The sequence below is a fragment of the Theropithecus gelada genome, chromosome 10 (assembly GCF_003255815.1).
Source record: "Theropithecus gelada isolate Dixy chromosome 10, Tgel_1.0, whole genome shotgun sequence".
Lineage (NCBI taxonomy): Eukaryota > Metazoa > Chordata > Mammalia > Primates > Cercopithecidae > Theropithecus > Theropithecus gelada.
The window spans coordinates 20,830,493-20,847,686 of record NC_037678.1 but is presented as its reverse complement, the minus strand read 5'-3'; the positions used below and the strand labels follow the sequence as shown (position 1 = coordinate 20,847,686).

The following is a 17,194-nucleotide window of genomic DNA, read 5'->3' as shown; positions in this document are numbered from 1 at the left end:
TTTTTTTTTTTTTTTTTTTTTTTTTTTTTTTTTTTGAGACGGAGTCTTACTCTGTCGCCCAGGCTGGAGTGCAGTGGCACAATCTCGGCTCACTGCAAGCTCCGCCTCCCGGGTTCAGGCCATTCTCCTGCCTCAGCCTCCCGAGTAGCTGGGACTACAGGCGCCCGCCCCTGCGCCCGGCTAATTTTTTCTATTTTTAGTAGAGACGGAGTTTCACCATGGTCTCGATCTCCTGACCTTGTGATCCGCCCGCCTCAGCCTCCCAAAGTGCTGGGATTACAGGCGTGAGCCACTGTGCCCGGCCTTCTATAATTCTTATGCTCGCTCTCTCTCTCTCTCTCTCTTTTTTTTTTAATTATACTTTAAGTTCTAGGGTACATGTGCACAACGTGCAGGCTTGTTACATATGTATACATGCAGCCATAAAAAAGGATGAATTCTTACTCTCTCAAGGCACAGTGTCCTCACCTTCAAAAGGTGAATAAAAATAGTCTTTGCCCCCAGGCAAAAGACTGTTGTGAGGGATAAATGAGAGAATGTGCATGAAACACTCAGTGCACAGTCAGAGCTCAGTAAGGGGTTAAAACTCTGAAAAGGGAAAATCTGCTTGTGATCCTGCAGCAAAGGGCGAAGGACAGCATGTGGGCCACACCGCCAAATCTAGGTACACAGCTTGTGCTGGGCATATTCATTCATTGTATTAATTGCTACGTGGCTGGAAGTAAAAACTTTTAAAAAGCCATAATTGGCCAGGCACAGTGGCTCACACCTATAATCCCAGCACTTTGGGAGGCCGAGGCAGGTGAATCACCTGAGGTTGGGAGTTCGAGACCATCCTGACCAACATGGAGAAACCCCATCTCTACCCAAAATACAAAATTTGCCGGGTGTGGTGGCGCATGCCTGTAAACCCAGCTACTTGGGAGGCGGAGGCAGGAGAATCGCTTGAACCTGGGAGGTGGAGGTTGTGGTGAGCCAAGATCATGCCATTGCACTCCAGCCTGGGCAACAAGAGCAAGACTCTGTCTCAAAAATAAATAAATAAATAAATAGCCATAATTAACTTCACTGGTTCCTTGTAATATTTGACTTGGGTTTGCAAGGATATATTTTTCTCCTCTTGCTAATCTAAACTTCCTATATTTCCATTTTTCCCAATTGATGATCAGTACAACTAGTTTGGCATTTGCATCTGAGTCAGAGCAGTGCTAGCGATCAGAAGCCACCCTAGGGAACCTGGAATTGTTTCATTCTCAGCGGGAGCGACACGTGTCCTGGCATCTGAGCCTTCCAAGTGAGGGGAATGAGTCTGGCAGTCAGGCTGGGGTTGGGGGACACAGGGTGCCTTGAGCCTGACTTTTGTGCCTTCAGAGCCACAGTGCTGATGATGGGAGTGGTGGCTTGGTGTGGCATAACTGTACCACCACACCTTGAAGGTAAAATGCAGTCTTGGAATATATACATTCAGGGTCTTTCTTTCATCCTTTCTCAAAAGAGGGGTTTCAGTCTCCCGATCCTGAGCTGGTCTGAGTGCCAGCAAACAAAGTCATCACTTTTGTGCCTGTGGTCTCCCAGGGAGCACAGGATTTCCAAGGAAATTGATGGATGAGAAATCATGGGGGTGGTAGAGCTTAGAAAGCTTATTTCATTAGTAAATGGTTTGAACCGTCAAGGTCCAGCTGTGGTTTCCACTGATGGAGGAACAGGAAGAAGAGGAGCCTTGACATTTATCTCAAGCGCCAGCAGCTTCTCTTGGATCAGGAAGACATAAAAGTCCAATGTCATCTTCAATTTGTGCGGACTCCCCTTGGAGTTGCAGAGCCGGTGAAGTGAACAGTTAAAAAAACACCCGGGGAAGTGATAAATCACAGAGAGAGATTGCATATGCGGGAAAGGCGTCTCCCACAATTAAAACAAGTGGCTAGAGCCTCCCTGGCGACCTCTGGTCTGCACTGCCAGCCCTGAAGATGGCTGCTAAATTACTTAAGTTTAATAGGTAGTTAATATAGCCAACCCTCCTTATGACCCCAGTGGGCCGAATGGCTCTGCTTGCTCTAGGAACTGGGTGTTGTATGGGTAGAGCATCCTTGGCCTTGACATAAAAGGTAGCATACTGGCTCGCCAGCCCCGAACCTTTCCTTTCTTGTTGCTGGAGCAAGGCAGGGGTGAGAGGGGGAAGGAAAGAAAAAGGAGTGGGGAGTGGGGTGGGTAGCAAGCATTAACAGGGAGCAGTAGCAGCACCAGATGTGGGCGTAGCACACTGCGAAGAAATTGCAGAGGCCATCCGAATTCTTCCTCTCCACTTCCTGGCTCTGTGGAAGCCCAGGGAAGGCTTTAGGAACTGTGGGCTGTTCTTAGTGCTCCTCCCGGCTGGGACACCTTGAGCTCATCCCTGAAGGCCACTCCTACCACTCTCACACACTGAGTTCCTGGTTTCTCGTAACTGTTGAGAGCTTAGTTTTCTTGCTTGTTTCTGGTAGCTCTAGATAGAAGAACTATCAGCCTCTTGTCCAAAAGTCTACAAGCCAATCCTCTTTTTGGTTAAGAGACTTTACCTGGTCAAGCAGTTATTCTTTGGGAGGTGTTGAAGAGCCTACAAACCTGCCTTGCCTGCCTAGGTATTTTACGACCATTTGGAAGTGCCTGAGGATATTACCAGGCCTTATTTGATGCAGTAAAACATCCCGTTTGGCCCCTGGGCACTGAAGATATGTTTCAGTGCAGCTCTCCTCCGCACCGGATTTGTTGCTGCAACAGTGGGAGGGAAGAGCCGGATGCAAACTCATTCTTCGAGCCCGAGGTTCTGTTCTCATGATCCTTGCCGTTCTGTTCTCATGATCCTTGCCGTGATTTCTCTTTTGATGTTGGCAATTTAAAAATGACATCAGTCTATCTGGACCTTTTTCCTAAGGCTCTTACTCAGATCACTCAGTAGATAGCCGCCACCTGCCCAGTAAGGTGAATCAGGCCCATTAGGCCATTTGTCGGGAGAAGGAACGGAGGAGCAGTGGAGGGCCCCACCGGCGCCACAGGGCAGCCTGCAAAGCAGGCAGACAGGTTTCCAGGCAGCTTCTGCTGCTTTGGGTCCCTCAGGGATTAATGCACAAAAAAGGCCCCTTGGGTATTCAGTGGCAGATTTCTCTTGAGAGCAGATAAAGTCATACCACATTGGATTTGTTCATTGGGGTGGACTTGGCCTTTCATTCCACCTCTGTGTAGGATAAGTGTATGGATAGTACTCCCACTGTGCACATCACTAGATGGCATTTGGGTGCAAACTGTCCCTAGCAAGACTGCAGAAAGGCTTGATCTGGGATGTGGTGGCTCATGCCTGTAATCCCAGCACTTTGGGAGGCCGAGGCGGGCGGATCACGAGGTCAAGAGATCAAGACCATCCTGGCCAACATGGTGAAACCCCGTTTCTACTAAAAATACAAAAATTAGCTGGGCATGGTGGCACGTGCCTGTAGTCCCAGCTACTCAGGAGGCTGAGACAGGAGAATTGCTTGAACCTGGGAGGCAGAGGTTGCAGTGAGCCGAGATCGTGCCACTGCAGTCCAGCCTGGCAACAGAGTGAGACTCCGTCTCAAAAAAAAGAAAAAGAAAAAGAAAATCTTGATCTGGCCACTTAGTACAGCCATCCCCCTTCACTGGCCCTTCCTCTTGGCTCATTTGGAAGGGGGAAGGTTTCCCACACCCCAAACCAAAGATTCTTTTGGAATTTGCTGCTACTGGATTCAGCTGTCACCTTTCTGCTCCGACTCTGCTTTCTCCCCATGGATCCGCGTGCCAGAGGATCTGCACGTCCTTTTGTGTCTACACCCTCCCCCGCTCCTTCGTTTTCAATATGTAGTAGTGGAGAGGAAGTATAACATGATTTTAGGGCTCACATTTCAATTGCACTGCATTTTTATGGGACAAGCAGAGACCCAGCACCTGGAGTTATTAGGTTAGTATCTAAAATGGGTTCAGCGCTGTGAGTCTTATTGTTTAAAATGAATGAGATGGTCCCCTCCTGCCTTCTTTTCTCCTCCCTTGGGATGAGTGGATTGAGGCAAGGCCCCCAGAGACGAGCTGAAGGAATCCTGGTGCTCTGATTAGTTTTGTTCCCCAGCTTAATTGTACAGCTTCCTTTCTCTCACCACTGATAGCCGAAGTGGCTCTGTGTCTCCCCCCACTTTCCCTTGCTTTAGGAACAAGATGATCACAATGCAGCCTTGTGAATCAATTTTCTCTCTGTGCTGATGAAAGTGTAATTCATTCTTAATCAAGCAGGCTTGCTGCTGCAGGCTCCGTGCCGGAATACATTTAGTTACCCTCCCATCACTTTGGGAAACGATCCCCCAAAAGGACTTTTAGAGGAGAGCTGGAAGGAGAGTTGGCTGTGCGCCTCGTACTGTGGTTTTCCAGCAGGGGGCACTCTCAGGAATGATGCTGGCGGAGGCTTTGTAGCTGGAAGTCTTCCGCTGCTGGCAGGGCAGCAGGGGAATGTTTGTCCCAGGTGCCTTCCAGGCTTGCTTTCTCCAGACCCTGGGGCCATTTCTCAGGAGTACCTTAATGGGCCACCCAAAATCCTCAGGTAGCAGTGAGGAGGAACAGTTGAAGATGCAGATTGCATGCCTGGGTTAGAGAGTGCCGGCCGGGTACCAGGTTCTTTTAGCCAGCCTCCTCTGTCTTTTTAAGTAGACAGATGTGTCTCCTGAATCTGAACTTGTTTAGAGCGGGTGAATGTGCCTGTTTTTGTCACACCACACACAATTTGGGGAGTGTAAGGAGGCCCAGCTCTGCCAGAGTGGAACTCTCCTAAGTTCTCCCCTGCCCTCTCACAGCCTGCTGGCTGTCACAAACAGCTGGCAGTTTTATGGACAAGTGGGCAGGGGGAAAGGGACTCTGCCGGGGCTGAGGGGCTGAGTCTCGATGTTGGGCAGGAAGGAAAAGCTAGGCGCCAACAAGTGGATCAGAGTGGGGATGTGAAGATGAACAGTCAGATAGCAATAAAGCCTCAGAGATCCGCCCCAGAGAAAGAAAAGGAAGTTCGTCTCCTCAGAATGGAATTGGATTAGTGACAGACTTGAGCAGCCGGTTCAGTCTAGAGAGAACTTAATTCCTCCTGTGTTATTCACACGGCTAATTCTAATCAGATGTGAAGAGACAGCTGGAGGAGAGCAGCGGGTCAGCCCATGCCTGGTGCGGAGGCTTCATGTTCTTGTAGGCATCTTCAGGGAACTGGCAGGAGTGCTTTGGGTTGGAGATTCTGAGCAGGGCCCTTGGGTTTATAGCCTGCCCAGGGAGCAGGGCCCTGCTGCGGGACTCCCATGGTTGGACCTCGTCTAGATTCAGTGAGAGTTCTGAAGGACAGTGCATGGCAGATATCACTGGTCACATTCACCAGAGCTTGGCCCACTTGTCTTCAGAAGGATTCAAAGGCAGTTGACCAGACTTGGCAGGTCCCAGACTGGTGCAGCCACTGTCTTGGAGACCCTGGTTGTACACCCTGAGGTGCTTCTGCTTTGTTACTTGCTGAAATCTGGAGACCTCTTCTCTCTGGATAACCTTCAAGATACTCATTGTGCATGCGAGGAATTCCCCGCCCTCGTGGGGGACTCCACTCTCCAGGCAGGCAAGGATGGGCGAGGGGTGGGCTGTTGCTGGACTGCCAAAGGGAGCATGGGCATTTTTGTTTGGAATTCAGGGTGGGGATGGGACTCATCAGAGTGGCTTCAGTGCTCAACTCACAGTGCAACATAGGGCAAGGTGAAGGCCTTCGTGGGAGGCCTCTTCTGGCTCTAGCAAGCAGCTGTTGCTGGGCAGTGTAGAGGGACCCAGGCTGGTTGCTGAGTAGGAAGATGTACCTAACACTGGTGGGCCCGCACACCTTAGGGTATGAGAGCATCGCAGGGGAACCAGGAAACTTGTTCGCTGGTTTTCATGTGTTTAAAAAGAAGACTCGGAGGCAGAGTTTATTTTACGAAGGGCTAGCTTTTTGCCATTTCTTCTGAGCTTTTGCCTTTTCCTTTATGAATACTTCCTGCCTGTGGGTGTACTGTAAATGTGACAGCCAGTGAGCTTTCTAGAAGCAGCAGATGGTGAAAGATCCACAGGTGAGGAGCCTGCCCACTGGAGGGGCGAGACAGTGCCCAGGCAGGGCGTGCAGGTGGCAGAGCTGTTTGTGTGCCCGGCAGGGAGGCTTCCCAAGCTCTCTGTAGAAAAACTCCTGCCTGAGGGCAAATGGCTCCCCTGAGCCTCTACCTGCAGGAAAGAAAGCCAAGGGCTCTCCTCGTCTCACTGCCTGCCTTCCTTACCTGCTTGGAGGAGGGCATCCTGGTGTCTGAGATAAAGGATACTGCTGAGGCAGAAGCAGAGCCATGGGGGTGGCTGGGAGGGCCACTCCAGCAGGAGGGAGGAGCACTGTGCAGTAAATTCTGACTCCGGGGTTCCTGTGGGGACTGAAACCCATAGTAACTGCACAGTGAGGGTAAAGGGTGGGGTGGCAGCAGCCAGGTCTGTCTGAGGAGCAAGCAGCAGTGGCCAAAGGCTCCCAGGGCCCTCGGGCAGCAGCCCTTGCTGACCAGTGCAGCCAGGTCATGGCTGCCTCCAGCTGGTGGGTCTGCCTTTCCCTCTGACCACCTCAGTGCCTTCTGGAAGACTGCGGCTCTCTGTCCTGCCCAGTGGCTGTGGTGCCTTCCTACTTCTGTGTGCGCAGACTGATGTCCCTCTCTACCTTTACTTGTGGCTGAGGCGAGGCTCCTGCTCTTGCAAAATAAGAGGTGGGGCTGAGGTGCTGCAGTGCAGCTGGGGTGGGGCTCAGGAAGCAGCCCGCCCACCCGAGAGCACGCTGCATCCTAATAAGCACATGCTTGAGTCACTGGAATCTGGTGCTGCTGGCACTGCCAGAACCCTCCCCTGGCACCTCGAGGGGACAGCCAGCATGCTCCTCTGGTGGAGGATCCAGGAATTCTTGGAGCCAACATTGCACAAATGGGCAGGAGCCTCTCAAGTCCCCCACAACCTGGGCTCCCTGCCTGGGGAAGTGGCCAGGCTTCATGGGGCATCACTTGGCCCGCCTGGTAGGCGTGGAGGCCAGTGCCATACATGACCTTGCTGTTGCCTGCACCCCTTCTTAACGAGCATCCTGCTCCCCGCTGGAAGGAGAGGAGCCAGGGCTGGGGAGGGGAGAAGCGTGATGCTGCTATTAGCAATAACAGCTGTCGAATTACCACCATGCGCCAGGCGCAGTGCTGAGCGCATCACACACGGTTCCCAATTCCTCTGCCTGTCACCCCATGAGGAAGGGGCTGCCATCATGCCCGATTCACAGTGAGGAACTGAGGCCAGAGGGGAGCAAATGACCTGCCCAGGGCCACACAGCTGGTCAGTGGCCCAGGCAGCTGACTGTGCCTGTGTCTGACTCAAAGTGGCTGTTCTTTTCAGAAACCTGAGCGGAGACACTGGGCTCACATGCTTTCATTTAAACCCTCTCCCATTTTTGCCCCAGTAGTTATCTGGCAGCTAAAGCTCTTCCTCCTTTTTTCCCCAGTGACCATTCTGATTCCCATTATCACAGGGCACATAACTCCTGGCCCTTCTCCTCCCGATTACATTTAGGGAGAAGCCCATCCTGACGCAGCTCCCTTCTAGAGGGAGTTCCATTTAGGCAAAAAAGGGCTCTCCATTCCCATCAGAACCAGGCTTTCCAAAGGACTCTGAAATTGGTTCCGCTGAAGAAAGCAGCTGAGCTGCCTCCCCACATTCCGCTTGTTAGTCGGGAACTTCAAGGCCAAAAGATTTGGCAGGATTTAAAGAGTCGCTCTCAAGCTGTCTCATTCTGAGCACACTAGTGCTGTCTTCTGATGGTGAAGTGGTCGGTTTGGAATTTCCCTCCCTTGCCCTTTATGGAGCCGCCGATAGTACTGAGGACTCTTCACATGCAGACTCGAGGGGTCGAGAGAATGAGCCAGACCATCTTGCCTGCCCCATGGCAACCTCCAGAGAAAGGAGGCTCAGAGAGGTCAAGGGTGTCCACAGTGAGCTGGTGATGGCAGAGAGTGAGCTCTCAGACCTTCTCAGCCCCGTGTGGAGCTCTTGCCTCTCCTGCGCACCTCAGTTTAGTTTTCGTCATAGCCCATGTCCTGGTCTCTTAACAAACATTGTTTGAACTCCTGATCGGCACACAGCACTAAGCCAGATATTTGGGGGATATGAAGATGAATGGTACGGACTCCCTGCCCTCCACCCCTGCACTCCTGTGGGAAGTCCCGGAGCTGGAAATGGAACACAGTCACATCCAAGGCATTGATTTCAGGAGTCAGCAGAGAGCAGGGAATAGGGAGAGTGCTGGCTCCAGATGCTTCTGTCCAGGGAGATGCTGGGAAGTGGCCCAGAGTCAGGGGCTTAGGAGGTTGCAAACTTCACCATGCCAAGAGCTCAGTCCCTGATCCACCCCATCCCCTTCCACATCTCCCTGACTGTCCTTTACATTTGCTGGGCAGAATGCCGCCCACGTGCACCATTCTTCCCTGCCTACACCAGCCACACTGAGAAAGCGTTGCCTCCAGCTCGTGGAGAGAAACCCCTTCTCAGCTGCCAGGTCATGCGTAAGTTTGCTTCGGGACCACCTGGGAAACCAGGAGTAGAATGGGTAAACTCTTCCTCATCTGCCACAGGCCTGCCTTGCCTGAGGCCACGTCACCTTACCGCAGCCATGTTGCCAGGGCATGAGGACTAAGATGCTCACCCTGCCAAGCCCCGCAGACAGCACACCACAGAGGTGGCTCAGGGACCTTGGTAGATGGGAATGTGAGAATCTATTAAAATAGCCAGGGATCTCCGGTCCTCTGTCAAGAGGCAATGCTGACGGCTTTTTCCTGATGGTGTGCCTCTGCCCACCAGCCTTCCCTTTGCACGTCCTTATTTGTCACCTCCTAATTTGAATTATTGGGCAAATCTGGCCGCTTATTTGGGACTGACCACCAACTTCTTGAGCATCTATTTGAACAGGCTTCCCTTTTGCTCCCAACCACCTTTGAGGTGAGTCCAAGTGGCAGGACAGGACCCTGTGTGACAGAGCAGAGGTCTCGTGCCCTCTCAAATTCTTCTCTGCTTTCTTACAGCTCACCTTGCAGAGCGCCAAGTCTCGAGTGGCCTTCTTTGAAGAGCTCTAGCAGGTGACCCACCCACCCCAGGACCTGCCACTTCTCCTGCTCCTGGGACCGCGGGATGGACCAGATACCAAGAGAGCCATCCATAGGGAGCTGGCTGGGGGTTTCCGTGGGAGCTCCAGAACTTTCCCCAGCTGAGTGAAGAGCCCAGCCCCTCTTATGTGCAATTGCCTTGAACTATGACCCTGTAGAGATTTCTCTCATGGGATTCTAGTTCTCTGACCTGAGTCTTTGTTTTAAGAAGTATTTGTCTTCCTTTGTCTAATGTGGGATTCCTGACTCCCTTCGTCCAAGGCACCCTGGTGTGTGTGTGTCTTGCACTCCAGAGCTGACCTCCACTGCCCAGCCTGGGAAGTCATTGTGGGGAGTGAGATACTGAAGCCCTGAGAGGCCAGTGCCAGCATCCCCACCCTGCCCAGGGTTCCGGAACATTCATTCCCCCATGGGTGAGGAACTGTCATGCAGCGAAGCAGCCCAGCCCAGCGGATCCCAGGCCCAGCACGCCTGCCGGCTTCTCATCTTTAGGGAGCCCGCCCAGAGCTCGTGATGAGCAAGGGCTGGGTCCCCGCCAGGCACCCCGAGGCGGCGCTCTGGCTGGCAGCTGGTGGGGAATAGGCAGGGCAGCTGTGGCTAGGGAGAGACTTTAGGCAGAAGCTGTGATGCAGGCTGACTGCCAGCCGAGGGGCTGGGTAGTGCCGTGCGGGAGCTGATGGTACAGGGCACTCTCTGTCCCCCTCCGGCCACACTAGACCAGGGTCCGAGAGGCAGGCAGGAGCCACTCACGTCTTCCCCATTGCCCAAAGCCCATAGACACCCCTGCCTGTGTGGGGCTGGGGCACTCCCTGGTCATACTGTAGTCAGCACCCGTAACCCGGCTATGACCAGGGATCCATAAGCCCTGTGGCTCTGCAGGTGCTGCTTCTCGCTGACCCAGACTCCGAGCTCCACCGGCCCAGTCTGCACGGCCCCTCTGCTTCACCTTCCCTCCTGGCCACGTGCCAGTGGCCACAGGCCACTTCCCAACCCACTGTTGTACCCAGGCCTCACTTTGTTGTTGCCCTTGTCCCTCTTCGGACCCTGAATTTTCTATTCCTTGGGGGCCAGCAAGGGCCATTTGTGCTCCTCCCAGCACAGGCCTGATGCAGGTATCCACCCACAGGTGGCACTCACCTAGGCTGTCACAGGACCCACCTCCATGCCAGGCAGCAGAGGGCCACAGAACCACCCCACGGCTCACTCCCTGGGCTGGGGCCACCTTCTTGCCCTTTCTTTCTTTCTTTTTTTCTGAGATGGAGTCTCGCTCCATCACCCAGGTTGGAGTGTGGTGGCGTAATCTCGGCTCACTGCAACCTCCACCTCCTGAGTTCAAGCAATTCTCCTGCCTCAGCCTCCCAAGTAGCTGGGACTACAGGCATGCACCACCACACTTGGCTAATGTTTTGTATTGTTAGTAGAGACGGGGTTTTGCCATGTTAGCTAGGCTGGTCTCAAAACTCAAACCTGGGCTTACAGGCGTGAGCCACCACACCCTGCCCCTTCTTGTCCTTTCATTTCTCCATGACTGATGTTGCTGTGGCCATCCAGGGCCCTTGAGATCCTTCCAGTTTGGCTGTTATGCAAAGCAGGTGATTTGTCTTAATCAGATAAAAGATGCTTAGTAACTGGAGGCTATGGGGGCCTTGAGATTTTTGGAGAGCAGAGGTGGTCTCTGGCAATTCCGTCTGGTTTTGAGAAACTGAGCGGCTCACAGAGATCCTGTCTTCTTCCCACTATCAGGCTGACCTAACGGGGTCGGGCTGCTCAGCACCTGCTTGGGCCACCTTGCCCCAAGGAAACCAGCCCTGGGTGCCGCACAGCCACTTAGGGTCTGCAGGGTGGGACTGCAGACCTAGAGCGCAAGTGTGGATGTTGTGGCCCTGTGGCTTCTCCTAGTCTGGCCCAGCTAGGAGCAGAAGCTTCAGGCGTTTGTAAAGTGAGGTCTGGCTCTGTCTCCTCAGTTTTTTGTTTTTTTTTTCCGTTTCTGTTTTTTTTTTTTGAGATGGAGTCTTTCTCTGTCGCCCAGGCTGGAGTGCAGTGGCGCAGTCTCAGCTCACTGCAACCTCCGTCTCCCAGGTACAAGAGATTCTCCTGCCTCAGCCTCACGAGTAGCTGGCATTACAGGTGTGTGCCACCACACCTGTCTAATTTTTGTATTTTTAGTAGAGACGGGGTTTCGCCATGTTAGCCAGACTGGTCTGGAATTCCTGACCTCAGGTGATCCGCCCGCCCCGGCTTCCCAAAGTTCTGAGATTATAGGCGTGAGCCACCATGCCTGGCCTCTTCTCAGTCTTGAAGCCCATCCCTGAATTTCCACCGGGAGTTACTTTCCTCCTGACCTGTAAATTTGTTCTTTAACAATGGCTACAGGTGGGAGCATATGGTGGTTTATAAAAACACTGTTGGGCTTTGTTTCCTTCTTTAACTGCCGTGTGTACTTCTGAAGTCTGGGAAGTGCCAAGCCATGCGGCCTCAAGGGAGCTGGCTGGTGTTTGAGCTGTGGCAGAAGCACCTGGGGCTCCAGGGAGCAGGCTGGGGACTGTAGGACCTTGCTCAGCCAGGAGCACTTCCCCCTTCTTGAGGCAGGAATCCGAGGTGCCTCCCCACAGATGGAGAAGGTGGAGAGGAGGATGGGCCTCAGGAGCGTCCCAAGCCCCGGCAGCAGGAGAAAGAATGAAAGAGATGCCTTGTTTTCAGAGACTGGTTCCTGTGGCTGGGATGACTGCATCTTTTTTTTTTTTTTTTTGAGACAGAGTTTTTGCTCTTGTTGCCCTGGCTGGAGTGCAATGGCACGATCTTAGCTCACCACAACCTCCACCTCCCAGATTCAAGTGATTCTCCTGCCTCAGCCTCCCGAGTAGCTGGGATTACAGGTACGCACCTCCACGTCTGGCAAATTTTGTATTTTTCGTAGAGATGGGATTTCTCCATGTTGGTCAGGCTGGTCTCAAACTCCCAACCTCAGGTGATCCGCCCGCCTCGGCCTCCCAAAGTGCTAGGATTATAGGCCTGAGCCACCGCACTCGGCCAGACTGCGTCCTTTTTAAGCAAACGTTTTAGGGCCTGGGAGCTTGTCAAGTAAGGAAGTCTCAAGCCCACAGAGCAGCGTCCTGGCCACAGTAATTTCATTATGAGCGCTTCTGCCTAGGCAGAAGCCCCACGGCACTGGGATCATTCATGAGGTCACTGCCCAGCTCATGATGTCCATGAAGCTGCCCTGTTGGCTGGTAGCCGTGTACAGCTGTGCGGCACAGACGGCTTCATTCATCCTGATTGAGGCCCCACCTCAGCCACAGCAGTCCCCCCGACCTGTGTTGTCCACCCTGTTATTCATGTACCTGCCAGGCCCTGCTAGACAGCACCCTGTGGCATTACATAACACTTGTTGAGTGGCTGTGTCTTGTAATTTTAGGGACAGGTTTCTCTCTTTCCCTCTCTTTTTTTTTTTCAAGAGCCCAGAGACTGACAACCAGCTGCAGTGTCTAAGTGTTCCTCACTGACAGGGTGGGGCCTCGCCGCCCCTGGAGGGAGCAGCCTTGGCAGGGAGACAGCCTGGCCCAGTGACCCTGGGCCCAAGCCAGCCCCTCCAGGGCTTTCAGGGAAGCGCCATCCATTTTCAAAGATGTCAGACGTCACTTCTTCCTGTAGGGCCCGAGTCCTGCCTCCTGTCAGGGCCAGACCATGGAAGGCTATTTTCTATTCTGGGGAACTATTGTAATTTAAATGATTGTTTTAATAAAAATTCTAAGCTGGAAAATACTTGCCTTGGGCTTCCTCAGTTTGCCTGTTGCTCAGGCCATTGAGGCGTCAAGAATGTGGCTGGGTGGTGGGGCCGTCTTGTGGTTTTGTGGAGAAACGAGCCCGCTGCTGTCCCTGACTGCTCGGGCCTTCACCTCTGGCCCCTTGTCTTTGGTGGCAAAAGAATCACCTCCTTCCACAACACCCCTATTGACACCTTTGCTGGAGAACTCCCTCACTCTTCCTGGGAGCACTTGGGGTGGCGGCAAGGGCCCTGCATGGCGTCCCAGCACCTCCATTTCCTCTCTGTGGTCCCTGCCCATCTGTGATTTCAGACCAGAAAACGGGAGCTGGACTGGGTGATCCTTGCAGACATTTCTGCTTTCGGCATTCCGGGCTCTGGGGGTGCACGCAGAGCCCCTGGGGCCCAGGCGCTGTCTGCAGAGTAAATGAGGCACAGCCACTGTCAGGGCTATGCGACATTTGCACTTGAAGTTGGAAAGCACCGCTGCAGAGCTTATGGTTTTGGTTTTGCTTCTGTTTTCTTAAGCAACAAAAGTCCTTTATTAAGACCAAAACTTCTATAGGATAACTGTCCCAAAGCACTGCAGCCCCAGTCGGAGATTCAGACAGCACAGTGTGGCTGCCAGGACTTCTAAGGGACCCACTCGACACACTTGTCAGGACATACTTCAGGTTTTCATTGCACAAGCCAGTGAGGAAAACAGCCTATCGGAATACACGAGATCTTCCCAAAATGTTGCAGTTATGCATAACTGTGTTTTTTTAGAAGGATGTTTGAAGTGGATAAACTAAAGAATATGAAAAAGTTTTTTGTTTGTTTGTTTTGGTTTTTTTTTTGAGACAGAGTCTCACTGCATCACCCAGGCTGGAGTGTAGTGGCCTGATCTCAGGTCACTACAACCTCTGCCTCCCCAGTTCAAGTGATTCTCCTGCCTCAGCCTCCCAAGTAGCTGAGATTACAGGCACCTGCCACCACACCCAGCTAATTTTTTTGTATTTTTAGTAGAGACGGAGTTTTACCATGTTGGCCAGCTAGTCTCAAACTCCTGACCTCAAGCAATCTGGCCGCCTCGGCCTCCCAAAGTGCTGGGATTACAGGCGTGAGCCACCATGCCCGGCAAGAATATGAAAAGTTTTAACAATTTGTTGTTAGCTTTGAATATATAGAATTGGTCAACCTGGGCCACATAGAGAGACCCCATGTCTACAAAAAATTTAAAAATTAGCCAGGTGTGGTAGCTGCACCTATAGGCCCAGCTTTTTGGGAGGCTGAGGTAGGAGGATCACTTGAACCTGGGAGTGTGAGGCTGTAGTGAGCCAAGATCATGCCACTGCACTCCAGCCTGTGTAACGTAGCGAGACTGTCTCAAAAAAAAAAAAAAGGTAACTAATTAGACTTTTTTTTTTTTTTCTTGAGATGGCATCTCACTCTGTTGCCCAGGCTGGAGTGCAGTGGTGCGATCTCTGCTCACTGCAAGCTCCACTTCCCGGCTTCACGCCATTCTCCTTCTTCAGCCTCCCGAGTAGCTGGGACTACAGGCACCCACCACCATGCCCGGCTAATTTTTTTGTATTTTTAGTAGAAACGAGGTTTCACTGTATTAGCCAGGATGGTCTCGATCTCCTGACCCTATGATCCGCCCGCCTCAGCCTCCCAAAGTGCTGGGATTACAGGCATGAGACACCACGCCCAGCCTAGACTTTTTATTAGATGAATAATATAAACTCATTTCTCAAATGTAGATTGTTATTTTTAGTAATTGGAAGCAGTTTGATTTCCTATGTAGTCTAAGCCAAAGAAAGCACTTTGAAAATATTGGTCATTTAAAGCCATTCAGGCAATATTTTCACCTAACCTTCACATTAAAGACAACCCGACTCACCCCCCACCAAAATAGTAAATGTGACCTCACTGAGATCAGAGGTCCCCATTAAGTAGTTAGAATTACTAACACCAGAGTTCCAATGACTGATTCTAATGGTATTTTGGTATCGAGATCAGTTGAATTCTTTGCTGTTTTTTCTAGTCTGTGGTGACCCTGCTGTAAATGCAAAGCAGGGGGCCAGACCTCAGTGCTTCACTGTGGCATTTGCTGCCAGTCCCACTGGAGCCCCAAGTGGCTCATTCTGGCCTCCCTGCTAGCACTTCATTCTTTGCCTTTGGTCTTCGTCTGAGTGGGGAGTACCTGGCAGCTGTTCCCCAGGGCTGCCTACCCCAGAAGCCTTCATGTGGCAGAGAGGATAAGGAGCCACCCACATATAATGAAGAGTTGGCAGCAAAACTCTGGGGGGAAAGGTATTGGCGAGAAGACTGCTGTGACTGTATCTAATCCAATTTCTTAGCCGTCTGGGGAAGAGAAAGTCGGGCACCCGCATGTTCTCCGTCTCCCTTTCAGACAGCCCAGGCAGCCTCATCTCCGGCAGAGAGAGGCCAAGGGCTCCTCTCCCCCTCCCCGGCCGGGCCGTGCGGGGCTCCCTGGCAGCCTGTCGTTACTGCATTACGGCAGGATCCTGCAGCCGCAGCCCAGCTCCGGTAGGGAGACCACAGCTCGCTTCCAGAGAGATGGCTCTGGACCTCTGCGCCGTGGCAGGAGCACCTGGGGAAAATTACAGGGGCCATTAATCTGCCCAGCAAGGACTTGAGCTGGGGCCGTGTCCTCTCCTGGTTTCCACTTGATGGTCATTTCTCACCAAGGTGGTGGCCCCAGAATAGCACCTGGCATTTTGCCTCTGAGCTGGAATCAAGACTTCTCCTGAAGGGCTCCGCAGTCAGAGCAGCCAGAGGCACCTCGCATCTCCCATAAGCCACACTCGCCCAGGGCAGAGGTGGAGGGCACCTGGCTCTTCCTTCCCCACAAGGGCCAGACCTTCCACCCCCTGTGAAGACAGCTGACAGGCCTCTGGGTACCCGGGGAATGTTGTCAGGATAAGGTGAAGAACAGGAACAAAATGTGCTGAGGTTTCTAAGAAAAGGGGTGTGGATCTGTCGCAGTGTTACGGTTGCTTACAAGTAATAGACACAGCCGGCCTGAGGAAAGGTGAAATACCTACCACTAGCGGCAGGGGGAGCTGGACACAGCTGAGAGGCTAAGAGCCCCTCCCTGCCTCCGAACAGACAAACCTGGGTTCCTGCTCCGCCGCTGACCAGCCATGTGAGCCTAGGTAAATTGCCCAGCCTATTGGGCACTGCAGTTTCTTCATCTGTAAAATGGGAATTTTATAGGGTTTTGTGGAGATTATGAATGCCCAGAAAGCTCTAAGCACCTTGCCTAGATGGGCATCACCACTCCATACTCGGTACACAGTGGCTTTTTTTCTGAATACTTCTTTTGGGGGCAGAGGGCAGGAGGAAGCAGAGAAAAGAACCATAGTGCCTCAGGGGATGTCACAGCTCAGAGGGATCAGGCCCACTCACGGCTCCCCTGTGGCCTCCATCCCCTCCACCTGCACCCGAGCTTAATGAGCCTGCAGCTGCCCTGTTTGTCCGAGGCCATGTTTGCCCAGTGCCAGCTGCAAAGCCCGGGAAATGATAGATAACTCCGGGCTGGAGCTGCCTGCGAGGGATGCTCTTATTTTGTCCCATTAATACTCCTGCTCAGGTCAATAATTGACTGGAGGCTCAGGGTGGGAGAGAACCAGGTGGGCCACAGTGTGCACACGAGCTCTTCCCTGGGCCTGTGAGTACCTGGGCTGTGAAAAGCCGACTGCAGATGCCAGGGAGGCACGGTAGTGACCTGATTTTCTTTTATCAGGCGTAGGGAAGAAGTCCCGTGGAGCCTTGCCCATTTCTAATATAAATAATGCCATTCCCCGTCTGCCTGCTCAGGGAGAAAGGGGCAGCCTTTGATTGAAGGAATTAAGTCGGTAAACAAAGCAAAGAAGGCTGCTGAGGTGCCCCAGGTAGGCACCTGCTGTGCCGTTCACCCTGAGAGAGAGAGAGGAGTTAAATTTGGACGAGTGGAGTGGACCGACAGGGACAGCCCAGCCTCAGGCTGGCCCTCCCCGGATCTCCCTGAAGTCTCCCTTTATCCCCAGCTGAGCCAGGCAGCGCCTCCCCAGGACCCCTGGCACACCCCTGCTGTGGCGAGCTGCGCATGGTGTCTCCACCCTCCCCAGCAGGGGCCCTGCTCGGGCCCTGGGGATTTTCAGCAGAGGATAATTCCCAGGGAATATATCTGAGAAAGTCAAGTGCTCTGGGATGAACAGCTTAGCCTGGAGCCTGGAGCTGGAGAGGAGCT

General features: G+C 52.8%; 1 protein-coding gene across 9 annotated transcripts in view; it reads left to right on the top strand.

Moving 5' to 3' along the window:
* Window positions 1-12,953, top strand: part of NF2 (neurofibromin 2) — a 100,783-nt gene extending 87,830 nt beyond the window's left edge. For 6 of the 9 annotated variants that reach the window (XM_025399499.1, XM_025399498.1, XM_025399497.1 and 3 more), the window contains one exon: window positions 9,111-12,951. Coding sequence is in view for 3 of the 9 variants with exons in the window: in XM_025399491.1 (XP_025255276.1) it covers window positions 9,111-9,161 (51 nt within the window). In the remaining 6 variants the exon portion in view is untranslated. Of the gene's footprint in view, window positions 1-9,110 lie in introns of all 9 variants that reach the window. The other 3 variants (XM_025399501.1, XM_025399493.1, XM_025399495.1) reach the window with 1 other exon arrangement.
* Window positions 12,954-17,194: the final 4,241 nt, after the last annotated feature.